Source organism: Bombus pascuorum, unplaced genomic scaffold (genome assembly GCF_905332965.1).
Source record: "Bombus pascuorum unplaced genomic scaffold, iyBomPasc1.1, whole genome shotgun sequence".
Classification (NCBI taxonomy): Eukaryota; Metazoa; Arthropoda; class Insecta; order Hymenoptera; family Apidae; genus Bombus; species Bombus pascuorum.
In genome coordinates, this window is record NW_026869734.1 from 1,436,982 (window position 1) to 1,460,550 (window position 23,569).

The 23,569-nt window shown below is 30.7% G+C and overlaps 1 protein-coding gene and 1 pseudogene across 1 annotated transcript; one reads left to right on the forward strand and one right to left on the reverse strand.

Moving 5' to 3' along the window:
- The first annotated feature begins 1,151 nt into the window (after nt 1-1,151).
- Nucleotides 1,152-3,649, forward strand: LOC132915703 (putative serine protease K12H4.7). The gene is made up of 8 exons (XM_060975528.1): nt 1,152-1,389; nt 1,459-1,659; nt 1,733-1,968; nt 2,049-2,184; nt 2,255-2,568; nt 2,643-2,775; nt 2,860-3,029; nt 3,102-3,649. The coding sequence occupies exons 2-8, from the start codon at nt 1,529-1,531 to the stop codon at nt 3,209-3,211; spliced, it is 1,230 nt and encodes a 409-aa protein (XP_060831511.1). The 5' UTR covers nt 1,152-1,389; nt 1,459-1,528; the 3' UTR covers nt 3,212-3,649.
- A 1,620-nt stretch (nt 3,650-5,269) lies between these two features.
- On the reverse strand, nt 5,270-21,925 carry LOC132915712 (uncharacterized; annotated as a pseudogene).
- Nucleotides 21,926-23,569: the final 1,644 nt, after the last annotated feature.

Here is a 23,569-nt window from a genome sequence, read left to right on the forward strand (position 1 = left end):
ATAAGATAAATAGTATAATGCGTAGAAAAATGTATAAAACATTAAAAATATAGTTTTAGTAGATTGTATGATAATTATCTTTTAAGAAGTAATTATGTGTATGTATAATCAATAATAGAAGAAGATTCTTAATGTAACTCTTTTCAAATGAAAAAAAAAATTGGATTTTATTCATTATAACATATTTAATCTAATTAATATCCAGTACAACAAAAAGTAATACAAGACAAATAAGTGTACTTACGAGTTACGTTAACAATTAACACTACAAAGTTTACATTGATAATATTTTAACTACATGTATCATTTATTTAAAATCTAAAATGTTTTCATATATTTAGAGCCATTTTTGGTAATGTTATCTGGAACTTTTGTATCTGTCTTTTTTTCACGAACTATTTTCGTAAAATGATTTATGCGCTTTTATTTGCTAACTTATACTCGTGTATATGATATACATATATATATATTTATTGTAATAAACCGTTTTATAGGGGGCGCTATACAAAAAATGCACATACTATATCAGCTATACATATATATATATATATATATATATATATATATATATATTAGACTGCACGTACTACAAGCTGCTACAAGTCAACAAGTTAACGATACACATATAGTGCCTTTTCAAAGCAGCAAAATTGTTCATTACATCAAGGTTATAAATTATAATGTTTTCTCTAAATATTGTATATATTAAAACGAACTAAGTAAATTATTCAATAAGTACTATAAAGAAAAAGAAGCTCTAAACAGGAAAGAACAACTTATCATTACTATAAAATTTGTAAGTACATTCCTCTGCTTTTTATATTTATATTCTTTTAGTTTTATCATGTTGGAAAGATTGGAATTTTGTTCCAAGCATGGTTTCAAGTTAATAAATTGTAGTACTCATATATAAAAAACACGTGTAAATTTGTACAAGAATAATATTAGTGCCTATATTATAAGAACTAATTTTAAAAATATCATTTCTGTAAATAATAAATGTAAGACAACTTGTATTTTAAAAAGGTAGTATTAACTATGTTATCGTTATGTTTTAATTTATTAGAGAATAAAATTGATAAAATAATATTCGTAATATATTAATTTTTTATGTGTAATATAAATAATAAATTTAGTTTTTATTTTTTCAGAATGCATATTTTATAGTTTATCCAAACCTAGGATACTATGAACCGTTTACTACTATTATTATTCTTCGTTAATTTTATAAATAATAGTATATCATGGGAGACTTTTATGAGGGGTCGAAGCAAATATGGTAATCTAGGTGCTCCAATTTTATCTGAAGATCATGAACTTCCAAGTGCTGAATGGTTTACACAGTTTCTAGATCACTTTGATCCAACTGATGCGCGTGTTTGGCAACAGGTAATAAGAATATATTAAATATTTCTTAATTTTTATTTTATAATATAAATCTTTTTATTATTTTTTCAGAGATATTTCGTAAACGTTAGGTTGGGGTTAGGTTGGAGAGCACTATAAGAAAGGTGGTCCAGTATTTTTGATGATAAGTGGTGAAGCTGCAGCAAATGCTAAATGGATGGCAGAAGGTCAATGGATCGAATATGCTAAGCAATTTGGGGCGCTATGTTTTCAAGTGGAACACCGCTTTTATGGACAAAGTCATCCTACTTCGTATGTAACATTGTTTATAAAATATATAATTGATACATTTTAAGTTATAATGTTACGTTTTTGTTATCTGCAGGGATCTCGGCGTGAAAAATTTAATGTATCTTTCATCGCAACAGGCACTTGCAGATTTGGCTTACTTTATAGAATTCATGAATATTAATTACAAGTTACCAGCTGGTACTAAATGGATTGCATTTGGAGGATCATATGCTGGATCATTAGCTGCTTGGTTGCGTAATAAATATCCTCATTTAGTACACGGGGCTGTTTCTGCTAGTGGTCCTTTATTAGCAGAAATTGATTTTCAGGGTAAATATAAGATACACTTAAATATAAAAAATATTTTATTTAAAACAGAAGTGTTTTATATTAATAATTATACTTTATAGAATACTTTGTTGTTGTTGAAAATGCCCTCAAAGAATATTCTGAAGCATGTGTAAATGCAATACTAGAAGCAAACAAACAATTTCATATAATGTTACATCGTCCTATCGGTCAACAAGGAATAGCTAAAAAATTTATGTAAGTAAAAGTAAAATTCTTCATTTACAAATCAAATATATCATTATTGAAAAATTATTTTTACTTATAGTTTATGTGATCCAATCAACGAACATACCAAACGTAATGATATTTCGAATTTGTATGAAACAATAGCAAGCATCTTTGCTGGTATTGTACAGTACAATAAAGACAATCGTAATAATTCCGCAATGGCTAATTTAACTATCGATAGTGCCTGCGACATATTAACGAACGAAACATTGGGTATTGCTATTGACAGACTTGCAATTTTGAGCACTAAAATATTACAAGCATCAGAAAAAAAGTGTTTGGATTATATGTATAATAAAATGATTCATAAACTTCGGAACATAACATGGGCTAGCGAAGAAGCAGAAGGGGGTAATGTATTTTTTTACTTATACTATTGCTGTTTTAATTTTTATTTATTGTATTTTAAAATATGTTTCTTGTAGGACGTCAATGGACGTACCAAACGTGTACAGAATTTGGATTCTTTCAAACTTCGACAGCACGCCCAAAATTATTTAGTGAAACTTTCCCAGTAGATTTCTTTGTGCAACAATGCATTGATATATTTGGCCCAAGGTTTATTTAAAATTACGATAAATACATTTCTCAATTATGATAAATCATTAGCTATAAAATTATAACATTTCCGTATTCTAACAGGTACAATATTCATTTGCTGAATTCGGCAGTGAATAGAACAAATATTCTGTATGGAGGATTAGATTTAAAGACTACAAATGTAGTATTTGTACATGGATCAATTGATCCTTGGCATGTTTTGGGAATTACAAAATCAGCAAATCCGCAAATACCTGTCATTTATATTGATGGTGTGTACATATTAATTGAAATTTTTCATTTTTCGTGTAATACAAAAAATTTATTTATTATTATGACCATAGGTACTGCTCATTGTGCCAACATGTATCCTCCTTCCAAAAATGATCCACTTCAGTTGAAAGCTACCAGAGTTGAGGTTGGACATTTAATAGATGAATGGCTGCATAATTAAATATGATATTTTTAACGCTGTGTGTGCTACATTTAACTACTTTATGATAAGTAGTTTTTTATTTTTTTAAACAAAAATGATGTATTAAAAGAATTAAATTTATCTTATTAACTTTTTGAACAATTTGTATTTTCCTTTATGAACTTCTGTGAAACAATTATGATACATAAATATTTTTAGTTGAAACAATTCGTGCATAACTAAGACTAAAACTAACTATGTACGTACATAACAAGTTACTGAAGATACACGAGTGTTCACCATTCTGTGTTTATGTTTAAACAACTAGAATGCATGTATAGATACAATTAAACAAGTTTGCCCATAATGGCACTATTACAATTTTTTGTAGATTACTGAAGTATTAAATAAATACATGTACAAACTTACTACGAATATCTTACGTCAGTCAATGAATAAATACATATCTATTAATTATATATGTTTTATTCTTGACAAGCATGAGAAAAGATGTTCAACTGGTTAAAATAATACTAAACACAAATAATTTATTAAGGTGTTTTAAAATCTGCAAAAACAGATCCGACATGAATTTGAATAAGTGCAAAGTGTCTTAAAATGAGCACCATAACTAAATGAATTTTGATTCTGATATGTATAGCGTCGGCCTTTCCTTAACGGTACCATCTTCGAATATCGTTTCGTTATGAGTTTGTTCGATTCCTTTAAGGCGAGGCCAAGGTGCCCATTACAGATATTGATCAACCGAGTATGCGTATGATTTTCATAAAATATTGTCAATCCTATTATAATCGAACATTCTTATAATAGTTTGTATCGAATTCGTTTAAAAATTATTAGAATTCGTTTGATCAGTAATTATACATATACATATATTACTTTCTCATTTTTTTGGCATATCCTTCGATCAACTCGTGATCCTCCTACATTCACAACTTTCGTCTTTGACTTACGCTACTGCAGTATACGGTATTTACATTACGTAACAAGGTAGTAGTAAATAATTTACTGTATAACAGAACAATAAATGTAGGATGAATTAGTTTTTCTATCTATGAATCACGCTTAAAAATTCTCCTACGCAACGTTTGAATTGTTCACCATGTTGTTTTAAGTTTCCATTTTAAATGGAGTTACAAATTATTTCATAAATGATATAGCAGAATACATGGATGGATGGTGATTTAATGCTAAAAAGAAGATGAAATATAAGAAAATTTATCCACATGAAACTTTATTTCTAAAAAAAATGATTTTAAATATTTGTCAAACGTTTGTTATGATATATATGCATTTGGTAATATTTTATTTTACTAATTTCTTCGTCAAATGACTACAAAATATTGTTCTAAGAATATTAGACATACATATACATATTTCTTGAAAAAATTTGGGACAAAGATTTATAATTCATGTTAAATATACATTCTTCTAAGTAAACTTTGAATTGTAAATGGAAAACAATATACATTTTTGATATTCTAACTTAGAATTAGCTGAATTACTAGAAACAGTTAGTTGAATTTTAAACACAAGATTTTATACATGTTTTAAAATGTATATGTGTAATTTAGATCTAGAATATTATAGAAAATGTCAACGATCCACCTCAAAAGATTTTGAGATAGATGTGCTTTTCTATAAAAAATAAAGTTATTTAGAAATTAAAATTGAAATTAAAGCAATGTATGAATTCATCAATTTTTTTCTTAAAGAATCAGATCAATATATAAAATTCACATACTACTGTATTGAAGAAATAAAAAAGAGATGTTCTTATATATAAAAATACACATACACAAGAAGTATTTCACTTATGTAAACAAATTTGTCTGTACAAATATTTTTAAATCCAAATATTACCAAATAAACATTCAATTAATTATATCTTTCACATTCAACAAATAATCAAAAATACATTTGCTGAAATTAAAACTCTATATTGAAAGAAATTTACCTTACATTTTGTACGTATTTCCTAACATAAAGTCACCATCTTCCAGTGCGTCACCATTTATAAAATATGCATACAGCATAAAAAATACAACTTGCTTGTGATCTAATCGCGACTCGTCACAATAATCGATTCACAGAAAATCTCAAAAAAATAAGCGGTTCTAGGTAACCGATTTTATGTTTAGTATCTGTGATGAGACTGAGACTGCCTCCACTCGGGCGTAGAGTTACCGTGGTGATGATGATGATGATGATGATGGCGTTTCTTGTCAGAAATGCTGGCGTGCTTGTTAGACGGGTACGTGGCTACATCGCTCACAACTAATTCTGAACCATCTCTCTCGGTGTTGTTGCCACGGTAATTTTCTCGGTATCCTGGTTCATCCAGGGTCTCCTTGCGACGAAGAGGAGGATGATTGGTCTTATGACCGGCCGTCTCATGCAGATTTTCCCAAGCTTGACGGTAATATCGATTCAGTCCTCCTCGACTCTCAGAGGAACTGCTTCCAAAGTTGGCCACGGTATTGCAATCTGGAGATGCACGGTGTCGGTAATGCTTGCTGCTTCTACCGCGATTTCTGTGTGAATAGTTTAACAAATATTTATTATTATTTCAACTTCGAGACCTTTATGCATAATGATTTACTGCTAATATCTGTAGGTTGACAAAATGATAAGTTGTACAATTTTTCTATTTTATATAGAACATTAGTCGAATAAGACTATTGAATGGTAATTTGTTAAATTGATGTACAGAAGTAGTTTTCTAGAAAACTAATGTATAGAAGGTAACTTATAATTTGTAATATGTAAAATTTCACTAATAACATTAGTTATATTGTGCAAGAGGGGCCAAGTAATATTTTATATTACTGTTTTATTTTTCTAACTTGAAAACAATACAATATTATTGTTGTGTTTAATTTATACACCTTGGATCTAAATTTATAGCATAAATGAAGTCAGGAGAGATTCTCTAGTTCAAAATAACACGAAAATAAAAAGATAAAATTGCGTCGAAGATTTCATTTTATAGAAAATCGTGTTTGGAAACTTATCACATAGGTATTCATGTATTTGATTGATTTTCGACTGGGTAGGAGTAAGGAATTGACAGGATGTTATTCTACATACGAAAATAAATTAAATTTTTTCGACCCGAAAATATAGAATAAGATTTATTCGCTTAGAGTTTAATTTTCAAGAAAATAAAATTTGAAAGTTTGTTGAATATGCGATTTCTTGACCGAATAGGATCAAACTTTATTTTCTTCAAAAGGAAGCTTCAAACGAAAAATTTCTATTTTACATTTTTATACGTAAAATAGTCTCTTGTCGATTATTTATTCCTGTATAGCTGGGAATGAAGCAAATATATATGTACTTGAAAAGTAACACATATACATTTTTTCGAAAATAAATGCTTCGATGTAATTTTGTTATTTGTTACGGCGGGCTAGACGGTCAGTGCGACGTACCTTTCGGTCTGACCGCCGACGCCTATCTCTCGTCAAACTGACCTGCAGTAACCTAAGGAACCACCATAAACCGAATCTTTTCAACTTAATTTCGATTCATACAAATATTATTCGGTTTATGGATGGTCATTTGAACAGTCATTAGGTTTATTGCACTCTCTTGCTAATTACGGGGAAAGCAGATGTGTCCCGCTAAATGGCGGGTTTTTCCCAAGACCAAGGCCACCCATGAGCCAAATATGCAGGAGACTTTCTCCTCGCATTATGTTTATTAACTTCGTCTATAACCAATGGGCATCGCGGATCGTGTGAACAACGAATCCGGGTCCTTGGTTCGGTAAGGGCACACCCAAACCGATCTTTCCCCCTAAATGGCATGAGATGAGTCAGTCAAGTACAATTCTAGCCACCGAGGCAGTAACTTCAATTCACGCCAACGAGACAGTCGATTCTTGGCGTCAACATACTTCGGACGGTTCTTGCACTCATTCGGCAAGCTAGTCTAATAGTTTCACACGATATCGGGATTCATCGCGTTAACCGGTATCAATTTCAACATATTTCTATATACGTTCCAAGCAAGTACAATTCTAGCCACCAGGCAGTAACTTCAATTCACGCCAACGAGATAGTCGATTCTTCGCGTTAACATACTTCGGACGGTTCTTGCACTCATTCGGCAAGCTAGTCTAATAGTTTCACACGATATCGGGATTCATCGCGTTAACCGGTATCAATTTCAACATATTTCTATATACGTTCCAAGTGTTGTGAAAAGTGCGAAATAAATAAAAATATATAACTGGAGACTACAGTTATTTCAATATAACCACCCCTATTATCGTAACTGAAATCAGGGGATTGCCCTGCTCGCGGTGTCGATTCGTAGATCGTAACGGGAATTTACGACTCCCGTTGACGCGCCTAACGGAGACGCGTCTCCCCGCGAAAGGAAGAATTAACATTATTTTTATTTTGAATTTAGAATCTCGCTGATTTCATTCGTTTTAGACCCATAGTGTATTTCTAATTAATAATTTATGATCTTCCTTCTTTCTTCTTAGGAACATATATATACAGTAAGCAAGATATATATGCGGTTTGTTGTATTATCGATTTGGCTTTCAGATATTTAGATTGTTCCTTATAGAAAATTCTTATTCAAATATTTCTGGTTTTTATTATAACACTTAAGTTGAGAAACTGAAGCCAAATCGATTGTTTCATTTTGTATTACGTATGTTTGTTTGGGAAACATAATTTAGCGAAGTGTAATTGAAGCAATTTGTAGTGAAATCATTAGCAATACCATCACCAATTTGAAGATGGAAGGAGCACCAAATAGTTAGATATAGATATATTAGGAGTTTATTATAATTTAAATCTCTTGTGATTTTTATTAAAATTATTTTACTATATATAGTGAGCCATTTTCTAGTAATCATCGCATTTTTCCTTCAGCATAGCTTATTGTACAACCAGAAACTTTATGAAACATTATCAAACTATGCTATTAAATAAATTTTAATATTCACAGATATAATTGTGAATACAGAGATAGTAAATTTTAATTTGTTGAGATTATACAAATATGTTTAGTTGTCAATTTAAAGTTCTATATTTACAGTAACTTCCAAAATTGTTGTAACACTCTTTAAAACTGAATAACTGCTTAAAAATAGGACCGCACGGTTTGAATATTTTTGATAAGTTAGGAGGATTGGTTTACTAGATGACGTATAAAAAAAGTTCTAAAAAAATTGCAATTGGTTGGAATCGTCAAGAAAAAAAGTAAGGATCGCATTTCCCAAAATTTTTTCTTGGAATTGTAATGAAACTTTAAACAACATTTCGAACATTTCTATCAGTTATACATGTACATATATGCCGAAAATTTTATTAAAATTGGTTGACGCGAAAACAAGCGACAGGCACCGAAAGACGTAAATTTCAGGCCATTTTTCACCATCTTTAAACGTTTGCAGCTCATAGCAACGTTAACCGATTTCGATGAAATTTTCAGCATGTATGTAACTGATATAAATGTCTAAAATGTATCGTTTCAATTTTCATTACAAGCTCAGACAAAGAAGTTGCGGAAAATATAATGTTTACTTTCTTTCTTGGCGATTCCGACCAGTTGTAGTTTTTTCAAAAAATTTTTTTATACTTGATCTAGTAAAATAATCTTCCTAATTTCTAAAAAAAATCCAAATCATTTGGTCCAATTTTAAAAAGGTTATTCAGTCTCAATGGGTATGGTAATTTTGAATGTCGCTGGAATTTTATACATTCAGTTTTATCGTATTCAGTCATAATTATATCATGCTATTATTTCTTATTATTTAAGCCTATAAATATCAGTTAATTAAAGTTATCTGACAATTTAATGATGCTCCACGTTTTTAACCCGAAGTAATAGAAGAGTTATAACAAATATAACAACAGGAAGTATTTTTACGACCAATGAAATATCGAAATACAAATAATTAAATGAAAGTTCGAAAACAGTTGAATATGTGCATTAGTACTAAATTGTTGAAACAATTCACATGTATTGAACAGAGGGAACATAGTGGGAAATAAAATATGGAATTACAGCGACATTTCAAGTTGAAAAGTTAAAACCTTAGAATTAGGTATTAATACACTAACAAAATATATAATCTAACTTAAATGTAACGACAAATTCTATTTAAAATTAAATTAAAAACAAAAAAGGAAACAAAAGATATATATTTCTATATTGCATAAATTGACATATAGTGGAAATATCTAGTTTGTGCAAACCTATAACATAAACCAGCAAACAAGTAGAAACATCCAGTTTGCTCAAGTCCGTATAATTGACGAATGGAGTCAATAGGTTGATCACGTGCCGGTTTATTTGATTTAAACATTGATATTATCAAATCGAAACTATCTCTTGAACGCCCTTGTTCAAAAGTGTTAGGACATCTCGTATTTTTAATAAAATGTTGGTATTTGTTATAGATCATGAATTTTCAATTACAAGCCTGTTTTAATAAAATCATTATGTATATTAGTAGTGTATAATTTCTTCACTGTACAAATACTATTTCTTGATGTCTTTATTATATATTTAATTTTTTCCAATTTTGAGCTAATATAATAACTGTTTTATGACTTTTGAGCGATGGTGTATAACGTCCCTCGACAACAAGATTTGAACGTTAAAGAGTTAATAAAAAATCAGTGCGAATATCAGTTTAGAACAACTTTTCATGCGAATTGAGTTATGTTTAACAGTCAACAAAATATTATTATATTTCTTCCGCTAATTACTCGTTTATTTGCGATTACTTCGTCTTATTATGCTATCTAGCAATTACTTTTCCTTTATTTATTTAAATCACGAACCATTATTAATCGATGGGCAAGTTATCTTAATTCAGAGACAAATAATTTTCAGAAACTGAGCAAATTTTTTCATAGAACACTTCATCCCATCAAACTCTAAACTTCTCACTATACGTATATTCTTCCCTTAAATCGAATCTCTTCCATTAACGAAAAGGATAGTGCCCAATCCTATTTAAACGATGTGCTAAGAGAACAGTACACATAGATGAAGCTACTTGGAGGGAAGAAAGTGCGTGAACGCTGCATTGACCTGTGTGCGTCCGGAAGAAGAGGAGAAGCTTTAAAAATACGTGGTAATCGTGGTGAGCGGTGGTGAACGAGCTATCGCTATATATGGGTGCTCATTATAAACGTTGCTCGTTTACCTTGACTAGTAATCACTCGCGAGGGTGGCGCATGGCGGTTGTAGTGGTACGTGGTGATGGTTGATGTAGTGGTGGGCGGTGGTTGCGTGGAGGGTGAAGGCGATAATGGTGGACTATATATGTATATATATAGACTATATAGGAAGTAATTGTTTGATAATCTTAAAGGACAGGGTTGGAAAGGTATCCAGCGCGATGGGCCGCCGAGAGGCCGAAGGAATAAGGATGATCGGTGCCGCGGCGAGCCGTCAAGTCGCGGCGCCCCAGGTGCTGGTCGGGGAAGGGCAGCGCCAGTAGCGTATACCAACGCGAGGGCATCCCGGTGTCACCCCTTCCAAGGCCACCACTACCGCCACTCCTCAACGCACCAATCCCGCCAAGCCCCCTGCGACGCCTTCTTCTGACGCTGCCACTGCCGCTAGCCACCGCAACGCAAATGGGCTCAGTGTTAATTGTTATTTCTTGATCGTTACCTAGTTTCCTCCGATCAATCTTTTCCTTTTTTTCCTTTTTTTTTTTTCTTTTATTTTTTCCACTTTTTAAAATTATTTCTTTTTTTGCGGACGTTACTATTTCTTTTTTAACCCTTTGCGATCTTATTCAGCCGAGATATGGGCACCGTGCTAGTTGGAATTAATTTTCATTGAACAGATACTGGTAATTAAATTGCAAATTCGAGGGCGTAAAAATTTATAGAATGTGCGAAATAATGTGCGAAAATATATAAAAAATAATCCAAATACTGTGCTCATTATAACACTTCATAGATGAAACAAATATCTGTCTTGATTTTATTTCTTTTTAATTATATTGATATATGTAAAAAATATATGCAAAATATGCATTTGCATAAAAATTCGCAGTTTACTGTATATATATATATATCTAATCTAAAAAGAAAAAGAACCGTTCTAATTGTATAATAATATTAACTTTTCATATTGACAACATATTTCATTTCGAAGATACACCCTAATAGGATTCTGCAAATTAATACAATTAAATATTTTCTTATCTTGAATTATTTGACAAAGGATGCTCCAAAATGCTCCAAATGCAAAAAGAAAACTGAATGATATAATACATATATATATATATATATATATATGTATCTTCGAAATGAAATATGTTGTCAATATGAAAAGTTAATATTATTATACAATTAGAACGGTTCTTTTTCTTTTTGGTAGCTGAGAATAAACATACGACCACAAAGGGTTAATGCTGATATTTTTTCTCTTCCCTTGAATCATTGTTTTATTATGATTGTTTGGATTAACCCTTTCGTTGCTGAGATAATTTTTAAATGTAAATCTTCATCTGTTAATGTATGTAATAATTGAATCTTCATGGCAAATATATTGTTAAAGAAAAGTGAGTATTTTAGACACTATATACACTGCGTCCCATAACTATAAAACCATTCTAAACTCTTCAATTCTTATACAAATAAATTAGAATTATATTCGAAAGTTCAAAATCGAACAATTAAGCTTATTGAAATATGACATTATGACGAAATATAAAAATTATAATATAACACATAAAAATTGAAAGTTTTTGGATGGTTTTATAATTATGAAACGCAGTGTATAAATGGATTTGTTAACTTTTTAAATTATACAATGTAAATATTGAGGTAAATGTTATATTATACTTTAAAATTTGTAATTTTCGATGTTATAGTTAATTATAATTTTTTTATATGTATATCGTGTAGGTAAATAGGTAATTAACAGCAATGAAAGGATTAGTTTGAATGTCCCATGTAGACAAGTTTGTCTAATTTTAAATTTCTAACCCTTTCGTCACGGAAAATAATCTACAATAATTTGTTCTCTTGAGAAAAAAAGAATATCGTACGCAATCTCATTAATAATTTATCTTCGACGTAATGAAAGATGCAGAGAACTTTTTAAATTATTATGCTTTTTGAAAAGAATAGATCATGTTAGTAATATCAATTTTAAAGAATTGTAATGAATATAATTAGGAACATGTATGGTTTGATTAACAAACATGGACTTTCAATTTAGAAAGTGTTAATCACCTTCGAAAGGGTCGATCATTTTGCCGTTTCTTATAATTGTATTCTCTTATAACAAAAATTTACAAAAATCTTGTTCTACATTTTCTAACGCAAAAATCATATGTACGTCTTATGTCAATTTTTTAATCAAACAAAATAATTCATGTTTTGATAAAAGATGCAATAGGACCTCTCATTTGAATTTCTGTTAAGAATTCGTGTTAAATCATTCTATAAGGTACGTAATTTTTTTATAACGCATTTTTTGCTCTTTTTCTTTCCTTTTTTTTTCAAAACCAGATTACTTTACACGAATTCAATGGTAATATAATGTTCTATATTATAATGTTATGCAGATTCGAAATTTCAATGATTTCAATGTCTATAAAAACTAACGTTTGGATTAAAACTGCATTCAAAAAGAAATTGCGATTCCTATGTTTCTAAAATGTATGAAACTAAGAGAACAAATATATTGCGTTTCCATGAATTCAAAAATTTCCAATCTTTCGAATAACAAAGATTCTACAATATTTCTTTTATCAACCAAAACCTGGAGCGTAGTTCGTTGTAAACTTTTAATCTGCATCCAAAATAATTCACAATGCACATCGTAAAAGCGTATTTTAGATATAGATGGAAATTTTCCAGAAGATATCTTGGTCTAGTAACGTTGTATTTTTTCACTTAAAATGTAATGTTTTACAGCATGCTGCATAGAAACAACATTTATAATATTACCAGTCGACAATATTAAAAACAAAAATATAATCGAAATTAAGAGGGCTCGGAGGTTATTGATTCTTACACGTTTTCTTCTGCAAAGACTGTTTACGTAACAACTCTTTGTCACACTAATTACAACACCCGGAATGAATTACAAATTACAATATTTCGAGGGAGCTACGAAACGCGAGTTTAGATAAGAAGAAAATAGGCAAGAAGACAGATGAAAGAATAAAGAAAGTTTAAACAAATGTAGAGTAAGCGATACAATATATACACGTAGGGTCAAAGAGCGAATGTATTGTATGTATATAGAAGCTATAGTTATGCATAGTCTGTCCAAGAAATAATGCCTGTTAGAGAAGTCGAAGGCAATACAATTTTTAAATTGCAGATAACAAGAGAATCAGATGATTACCAATATAACATGTTTCATGACACAAGAATCTAAAAGTCAAAATGGGAACAATGTAACATGCATCTACGCTACGTATATTTGAATATTTACGGTAATTGATAGTCAGTCAATGGTAAGGACGAGAAAACCAGTCTTTTAAATAAGTAGGTTGCCATCGAGCCATTAGAGAATTAGTAAGAAATTTCCTCCTTCTAATAGAGTAATACGATAAAAGGAAGTAGTATATGTATAAGAGTAATTTTATTAGCTTCCACCATTTATATCTTAAGATTTCTATTCATTTGAAGTGATACGAAATTTGTTTAATTCCCATAACTGATAGTATGTGAAAATATCAGGATATTTCTAATTTTAGGAAGTTTAATTTAAAGTAGAGATATTAGAAATTGAACGAAATTAAACAAATCCCAAAGATTAAAACAAATGTATTTTGCCACGAAATAAACTTTTTCAGTATCAGTATCAGTAAAAGTTTCAAATCAAGTTCTTTTTTTTTCCATTTAATTTTCCAATTAATGCAATGAAAAATATTTAAATTTCTTTCCTAATTTTGAAATTCAACGATTAGAAATTGAATGTTAATCTCTATCAAACATTCATATTTCCATTTAAACACACGCAAATTATTTCGTTTCAAAATATAGAATTGAAATTACCTATGAAATATATGAAAAATATTATTTAATTAATTTAATTAATTATCCTTACTCATAATAAAATAATCCTCAAATTGCTCCCAGCAACGAATGAGAAACGAATAAACAACGCGCTAGAAAACGAGCAAAACGTAACAAACAAATAAAAACAAAGATGAATATAATCTGACATCACAAAACAGGCGTTACTTTTGGTGCAACCAAATCACAGAAATCAAAAGAACCGACAACAACTCGATAATGCCATCATTCTACACGCGATTCGCGGATTTAGGTGAGTGATTTGCTTTTACCTGCGTATGAGTATTACAACGGTGGTGATTACAGCAGCAAGGAATACGAAACCACCGAAGACACCCAAGGCGATCACCGCGCCTAGATTTAATTTTGCTTGATGAGTGTTACTCGACTGGTCGGCGTTGTCCACCCTGAAAGGTCCAGAAGGTTCAGGAACACCAGTTCCAATGCCAGCCTGAGCATTGTCCACTCCACTGCCAGAAATTTCATTGTCCTGAGGATGATCGTTGGTGTCGTCCTTCAAAGGTGGCGACGGAGGCGGTGCTGGTCTCTGAAGACCAATATTTGGTTTCCTTGCTATGGTTTCCCGAACCGTCGCGGGTAATTCGGCGGTGCTAGCCACTCTTCGTGGTGGCACAGAGGTGGTTGTGGTTGTGGTCGTCGAGATTGTTGTGGTTCGAACTCGAGGTGGTAGGAATGTGTGTCGGGTTCTGCTGGTTCTTCGTTGGTCGCACGGTTGTTCTTCGTTGGTCGCACGGTTGTTCGGGAAGACACAGTCACGGTGGTACGTGGTTCTTCTGTAATAAAGGAATTTTGGAGACGTTGATTCTCTTGTAATTCTAATCATTCACATAGGTTCTGTTAAAGAAAATTTAATGATTATTATTATTATGTATTCACATAATCCCTTAGGAATATATAGATTCCCAGTTTCCAATCATATGTAAAATTTCTTTTATCCCAAGTTATCTTAGACCTCCTGTATTGGTTTAAGTGAAAAGAGCCTTTTTGTAATTCTAATTATGATATATTAGCGTATTAATATAGTTTTAAATTGATAACGAAAAAATTGAGTACATTTTTGATTGAATTTTGTAGAGTAAGAGGTCAAGAGTCCTTAAGAGGTCAATACGACAAAAGATTATTGTTTGCGATTTCAACAAAAAATTAAATGTAAATGATAATCTACATATATCGTTATTGAAATTACTGAAATTAATTATTGCAATTATTTCAACTACAGTTATTGCAGATATATTATAATACAGATTTCATACGTATTATATGTGATTTAGTTTAAAATAATATTTTAATATATAAGCATTTATATTATATTAATAGTATATGTATTATACTATTTTTATACACACACACGCACGGACACACACATATAACAGTCAGGTACAGAAGGTACACAATAGTTAAGTAGAATTTGGTTGAAAACAATACTGTTGTAAATCAGAATTCATTTTGAAATTTATATATGTATATATTAAAACAATTATGAATTACTTATTAATTCTTTGAGTTGCTACGCGCATAACAGTTATATGCATAAATGAATTTAAGTTCCAAGTATAAAATAAATATCTCATGAATTGGATTGAAAAACAACCTTTGAATATTCTCATATTATATCATTTACATTAATAAAGATTCAATAATTAATTATGAAATTAAATTATCCTCGTATTTGAAGATTGCAAACACTATCACGAAAAATGACTTGCTTCTCTTTCTAAAGAAATAATTAAATTTGTATTTATTCCATAAAAATAATTAAATCACATACCCGTACAAGTGGGTGCGACATGATCATATAAGCCAGTAGGCAAGCATAATATTTGTCGGAAGCCAGAAAGTCTATAACCCTTCTCGCAAGTGTATGTAACGATACTGCCTACGAGAAGACTTCGACTGAAGTTCGTTTTCGATGGTACTGTCTCGGTCTCGTCGACTTCATCGATTTGAATATAACTATGTGGAACAGGAGCAGGAGGATCGCACAGAATTGGCTCGCAACGTGGTGGCGGTCCGTTCTAGCGCTCATCGATATCGCATGTCAGTCTTGCACGACCTGTAATCGGAACAAATTGTTTCTTCTGCAAATTACTAATCCATTATAATTTATTAATAAGCTGTAAACAATGTCTATGTAGCGTTAAACTAAAAATGAAAAGTCTATTTATATAAGTTATACATATCCTTCTATATTATTTTTTATAAAACCGTTTTATAAAATTGTTTTATACAACATTTTGGCTTTATTACTACTATATCGGTGTTTCATTAATAAATATTGTAGCATTTAATGTCTCATAAAAATCGAAAATATTTTGTTTTAATCTCAAATTAGAAATCTTAGAGAGAAAGTATAAAAATCTGATCATAATATATTATTATAATGTATCGATGAGTATCTTGGAAAATGTACATGCGTACATATTTATATTTATATCTGCTTAAACTGAATGTACTCCATGATTTTCTTTTTACTTTTATCGCTTACGGTCGCATGAAACGCTTGTGTAGATGATTCGCAACATGGGGAGAAAAAAAGGAAAAGATTCATTGCATTACGTTATTACACTATTTATTCATTTTCATGAATAAACACTACACAGTGCAACTGACACAGGAATTTGTCAGTTGTGCAACATAAAAATTCTCATATTAAAATCATGCACGCATTCAAAGCTTATCTTCAATCAGATTAATTTCAATCTCTACCATAAATCTCTAAAAATGATAAACCAATTTAAACGATTCTAGAATCAGGAACAAAATCAAGCCGCAACGAGAGGATCAATAAACAATCAGAAAGATGATGTCATCAGGATCCAACACCAACTAATATTCTTATCAATTTCCTTCAAAATGCTCGTTGGCGAAGCGTTTCAACACAGGTATCAAACGATATTACCCACAAACGATAGCCATTTATCAATGAGAAATAATGGCTAACGCCACGATAAATTCTTACCAGTCATCTCGTATCCTTCATCGCAGGAATAAAGCACCTGACTGAGATAACTAACGGTATTGTTGATAAGTGTGTAACCTCCGTGTTTTATGTTCGCTGGATAACCGCACTCGATGCCTGAAACGAGCAGAATGTTGAATTTAACATCGATAGGACGATCGTGTATGGTTCACCGAGTGGCCTCTGTGTCTAATTCTTGCTCTCTTACTTTTGCACACCGGTGGAAACTCGTTGTAGAAGCCAGTATCGAGGCATGTACGAGTCGACGGTCCTATAAGAAGGCTGCCGGCGTTACAAGTGTAATCCACCGTCGCGCCAACTTCATATGCGCTTCCGGAATTCCGATCTGTTGTTGTGGTCACCGTCATCGTGGAATTCGGAGGCTGTTCTGGTCGACCACACGCTCGTGGTTCTAAGAGCAAACAAAGAATTCCTTGGTTTTACTTGTTGTCTCACATTGTTTGACCAAGTATGGAATAGTATCTATCTAATATAGAATAGAGACATTTGTAAAAATCCGATAAATAAATTGTACGAATCGAATCTGACAGGTGACTTATCTGTGAAACGTCATGAGGCTCTCTCACTGCCTCACTTGGCACCGTTTATTTTTCCAATAACTTCTCTCGCGATACTCTGACGGAGAAAAATAGCGCGGACATTGTGCACATGACGAACGTATTGGTCGAGAGTTTGATACTTGGGTATGTAATTTTTTAAAAATTTTATAAGCAAAGTAGCTTCTTAATTAATAAGGAGAATAATTAATAAAAAGAATACTCTTTGTTTGTTTTCCATGAAAATATTGTACCTGATGTTAAGCTTCCAGTAGTTGAGTACCTGTTTCTTATTAGATATAATTTATGCGTTTTTAAATGTTAGTTCAATACTGAAGATTGCTCGTAACGTTAGGAATATGGGACTGCTCTTAAATTGAGTGTAAATGTATGATTGAATACCTACAAAAATCTTGTATTTTATGTGACTGATTTTATATGAGTAACGTTTAAAAAACAAGATGATATTCCATACATTTGCTTACTTTTCTCTATCTTTTTCTATCTATCTTTTTCAGAAGAGAGAGATAAGAACTTCATTTTTTATACATAAGCTTTTCAGCAACCATATTGATCAATTCCATAAATTCTAAAATACAACAAGTTGATGATGATATAAACATTATTTTTTAAATCTACTATCACAGAATTTACTATCATTAGTGTCATCATTTTGCGATAAATGAACTGATGGAAGGAAATCATTCGTGTCTTGAGAGTTGAACGTTAATCGTGTACTTGTGTAATGAAATTACGAAATGAACAATAAGCCAAGTTGTTCAGTTTAGCTTTTGAGAGGCTCGCATAATATTTTTCACCCTTTATTTAATATCTTTCTATTCTTTACGCGTTGCTAAAAAAAAGTAAACGGATTGACTATATTATCGCACCAATCAAGTAAATAAAAGCGGAGAAGTTCTATAAACCTAATATATCAACATGCTATTCGTACGATATCATGATGTATTCTAAAAATTGATCTTGAATGGTAATTAAAAAACAATGTACAAACACAAGAAGCGAATATAAAAGACAAAGTGATATGAGAAAAGGTCCTCTAATTGTTTTGTGCAATGTGTCATCATGTACGTATTAAGATATCTATGAAGAATTAAGTATATATATATATATATTATATTTCTATAGTATTTATATATTTCTATAGTAATGAAGATGACATTTATATAGATGACATTCGATAGTAATTCGATATTAATGAGAAAATACTTGTTACTCACGGTGTTGACAGATGAAATTTAATCGAGCTGTGCAAGGAGTATCAGACCAAAGCCATCCTCTACTACCATCATATCGGGCGCAGTCTTCTTCGCTGCCTTGAGGTAGACTCCAGAAAGAAACAGAAACTTCGTCGCCGCTTCCTGTCCACCTCCAAACCGTACGATCCTTTTGACCTCTTACTGCACCCATCCAATATTGACTCGAAGTATCACTCCTTAATAAAGATAAGGTATATCTTTTTAGAAATGCTTGTTGAAAACACACTTATTACACAATGAACATTGAACATTTTTTCGTTTATGATAATAACTCTCTTTATGGTAATTTACCTTTCGCTTAAACTATTTCTATAATAATTTATTAAATTATCTATGTATCAGAATCTAAGATTCTAATCTAATTATTTGTATTTGTTATTGCTCGTATTTAACTGCTACATATTGATTAAAATTTATTTAATATTTTACAAGAGATGTATTTTTGAATTCTATATAAAAGAAGAAGAATAGAAACGAAAGTTTTCACTCTAATATTATTTGTATTTATGAGTACAAGTTATCCTATTTTTATACTCGCCACTGTAAACAATTTACGTCAGAAGGTAGGTTTAGTTTATTTCATGGTAGTAATAGAAGTAATTTCAAATTACAAGGTACAAATGGTACAATAGGAAAATTGACTTGTTTTGAAGCTAAAGTGTTTATTTTAAAATTTTATTACTACCGTATAGAATAATATCTGTACCTTTCCTGTAGCATTTTTATTAACTATTAAATATGAAAATAACAGTTTGATGAAAGTTGCTATTAGTATTAGATATAATAAATTGTCTATTGTAACGAACTAGATAGATCAGTCTGATTTTGATTAAATTGAACTAGTTATATGTTACAGAAAAGAGTTGAAAGTAGATAGCGAAGCGTAGAGGTGGACAATTAATGAATTCGGTACCTGTGCCTCCTCCATAGTTCCCACGAAATAAACCCTTGTAACGCAGGATTACTTTCATCCACTAAAGTACCACCTCGTGCACGACAGAATGCCAATGCTTCTCGGAATATCATCGGTTGGCGATTGTAGAATATGTAACATTTTCCATTGTAGGTTGCTGTCGAACCTGGTGGCTGATCTCTAAATTGTGGACACCTCTCGATGGGTAGAGCCTATATAAAAAAGTAATCACGTTTCTTTAAATTATAAAAAGGAAAAACCTTACATAAAGAAGAATATACACATGAGAAAAGAATAATCGGTGTAAAAGTCAGTATAAAAACCCTAAAACTCAAGTTTTTCTAATAACCCTGGTACATTTTAATTAGTAGAAAGTGTTAAAATACTGATTATATCTACAAAATGAATTACATTATCAAAATATATATAAGAAATGATAAATAAGGTATATATAAAGAGTCTTTTGAAATGTGATATTTTTTAAAACTTGATTATCCATTTTTAACAATTGAAATTCACATTAATTAGTCCCTTCTGTAGTAAACATAATTCACATTCATGGATTCAAAATTTATGAAGGTAACTAAGGGGAAGTTTCGTGAAAGTTTATATTTTTATAAACACAATTTAAAAAATTGAACTTACGTGGAGATTTGTTGCACCTGCTAAATATTATAACAAGCATTATACGTAGTTTTTGTATATCTTTTGCATATTGTATATATTGTATAGATTATATAACTTACAACAAAGCTATTTATGATACTTGGATAATTTTATTTGTTTGAAACAGGTAGAGCAAATTGATCGTACCTGATCAGTGTACACGAAGGACTCGCACAATGAAAGTTACACTGGAACTAGTGCCGGTGTATTTGCTTCCAAGTGTACGGAAACGAAAGTTCCAGGCATAGGCGGATTACAGGGTAAAAAAAGAGGTTGCCCTTCTTCGAGGGGACCGGTGAAACGATTGCAAATTGGATTCGTTCCCAAGTCCGGCCGATTGTTTCCCACACGAACAACAATTGTTCCGGGTATACCATCACCTGCAATCAGAGAACGTGTGAAAAATTTGAACTTGATATCTTTCGAGTGATAGAAAGTGATTCAGAAATTGTATTTCTCGACAATTTAAAAGCACCGTTATTTGTGTATAATAATATCTTCAGTGAGTTATTGATATTTGATTTAATGCATACATACGTGTATAAAATCAAGTATATATATAAAAGATCAAGTTTTTCATTGAAATATCAGCTTTTTCGAAAATGTAGATTAGCGGAACTTTTTTATTAATGCACTTTGCATACTTTTAGACTTATTTTATGTATTACTTTTATTGTTATTTAAGTAATTTTTTTAACATTGTTATAGAAATTGATGTATTTTTTCAGTCACTTGGGTAATAATGTTAAATTATTAATTTATTTGTATGCTCGATTATTGCTAATTAAAAGTACCTAAATTTAATATCTGTGAGTGTGGTAATCGTAATTAAATACGAATATTGTAATTACTAACGAAAGAGAAAGTGATTTGAGAAGCAAAAAATATGACGATAGCTATATATTAATATATTAGTATCCTATCAGTATTTTAATTCAATTTAAATAAAACGCCCGATTTCCTTTTCTTGTAAATATTAGTATTCCTATATTAGTATTCCATTAAAACACAGTTTTTTATTACAGTGATTTAAAATCATAAATTGGCAAAATCGTTAGATAGAGTCTAATGCCCTCAAATTGAAACTTCCATAATACGAAGAACAATTATTTCCACCGACGAGACAAATTTGCCTTTATCTAAATGTGGAAGAAAATGATCTCATGAAATTTCAAGTTTTGAAACAACTACATTGTAGTAATGCACGATACAACAAATAAAAGACTAGAATCGACAAGAACGAATATACAGAAAATAACCCTCTTTATTTCTATCGATAAACTCGATTCTACTCACAAGCTTCCATCGATCAAAGACGGAAGAAGAATACCCTGGTATTAAGATAATAAAATGTGTTATATTACATTACTGAAGAGGATACTTCAGAAACAATCTAGTAGAATGCAGTTCGCATCGATCTAGGCTTTCACTGGCGTCTCAAATTGCTATCCTGTCGCGGCAATTGCATTTGAACGGATAAAATCATCTGCAATAATCCGCTGCTAGGTAAGGACTACATCTTCCGACCTGGAAAACATTTCAGGTGTGACCAGATGGTCAAGTCGTCGCCGAGTTCATAGCCACCACCAACTCCAATTACATGCTTTCCACGCTTTGTCCCTTGTAATCGTCTTTGAAATGGCGACAATTTCTCGTTTACATAAAAAAGTATCCAGCCGGAGAAATTTCTCGAGTCATTCTGCGATATTAGAAATCGCGTTTCTAACGATGCATCGTTGCAGCGATAGTTTAGTTTCCGCTTCTTTGAATTTGTTTAATATATATTTATTTACATGTTTATGTGCTCATTTATTTATGTGTTAGTATAATTGGGTATTTATGAAATAATATAATTATTTTTATTTATTTATAATTATATACAATATTCTTAATATTAATAATCATTTGAATTAATTTGTATAGTATATTAAATAGCGTTGAAATTAGGGTCCTTACACACGTATGTCACTTATTTTTGAAGACGATTGCTGAATTTAGTGTGAATCAGATAAAATGTAATGTAATAAAAATAAGAAAATTTGTTCTGAAATCTTTCTCGAACTTTATGAATATAAATTTATATTTATATTATCTGCTAAATATTTTACTTGTATTTTTATTTTGTTCCTGATTTATTTGTATACAGGTTGCGACTAAAGTATTTTACAGGTGAGCAGTATCTATCTACAGCAGTAAAAATCTACAATATGGCACATTCGAAAAATACACGTCCACATACAAAAATTTACGCGAAAGTGGATTAACATTTAGAAAAATTATCTGAATAATTCATATTACATATATAATTACATATATAAATGATTGCTTGGAGAATTTTGTTTTTAAAATTTTTGGATCCTTATTCGACAATATGAGATTTAAAGGAAATTTATTCTTGTATCTTCTGGTTTTTAAGATGTTTTGCATGTTATTAATAAAAAAAATATGTATCAAACATTTTTTCGCGGACGATCTCTCATACTTTTATTAAAATAAACGGGTGCGTTAAGGTGCTGAATCCGTAAAACTGATAAAATTGTATGATAAACAGATAATTAGAAATTAATAGATAAAATAAAATATCGTTAATAAAATTTCCTATTACGTTTTCCAGAGCTAATAACTTATAGAATTTCTATAAGCATTATATACGCAGATAATAAGTTTTGGATAAGCAAAACTATAACTTAAAACTTTAATTTTAGCCTTTTAATTTATTTTCCTAACTTTCGGTTCTAAACAGTCTGTAGCAGATGTAACAAGAAGTGATTTCTAATGCAAAAGTGTAACTTTTTTTTCCAGGAAATCAAATAAATTGAACAATCAAACAAAACAGGAAATTAAAAAAATTAGATTGTTATCAAAGTGCTTTATATATATTAGAAAAAATGTTGGAACAAACGCAAAAAATTAAATAATTAAAAAGAAGACATAACGTTATAAAAACGCG

Coding starts and splice junctions, on each gene's coding strand:
- LOC132915703 (XM_060975528.1), top strand. CDS start 1,529: ATGATAAGTGGTGAAGCTGCAGCAAATGCTAAATGGATGGCAGAAGGT. Junction 2,185..2,254: donor GGAATAGCTAAAAAATTTAT/GTAAGTAAAAGT, acceptor TTTTACTTATAG/TTTATGTGATCCAATCAACG. Junction 3,030..3,101: donor ACCTGTCATTTATATTGATG/GTGTGTACATAT, acceptor TTATGACCATAG/GTACTGCTCATTGTGCCAAC.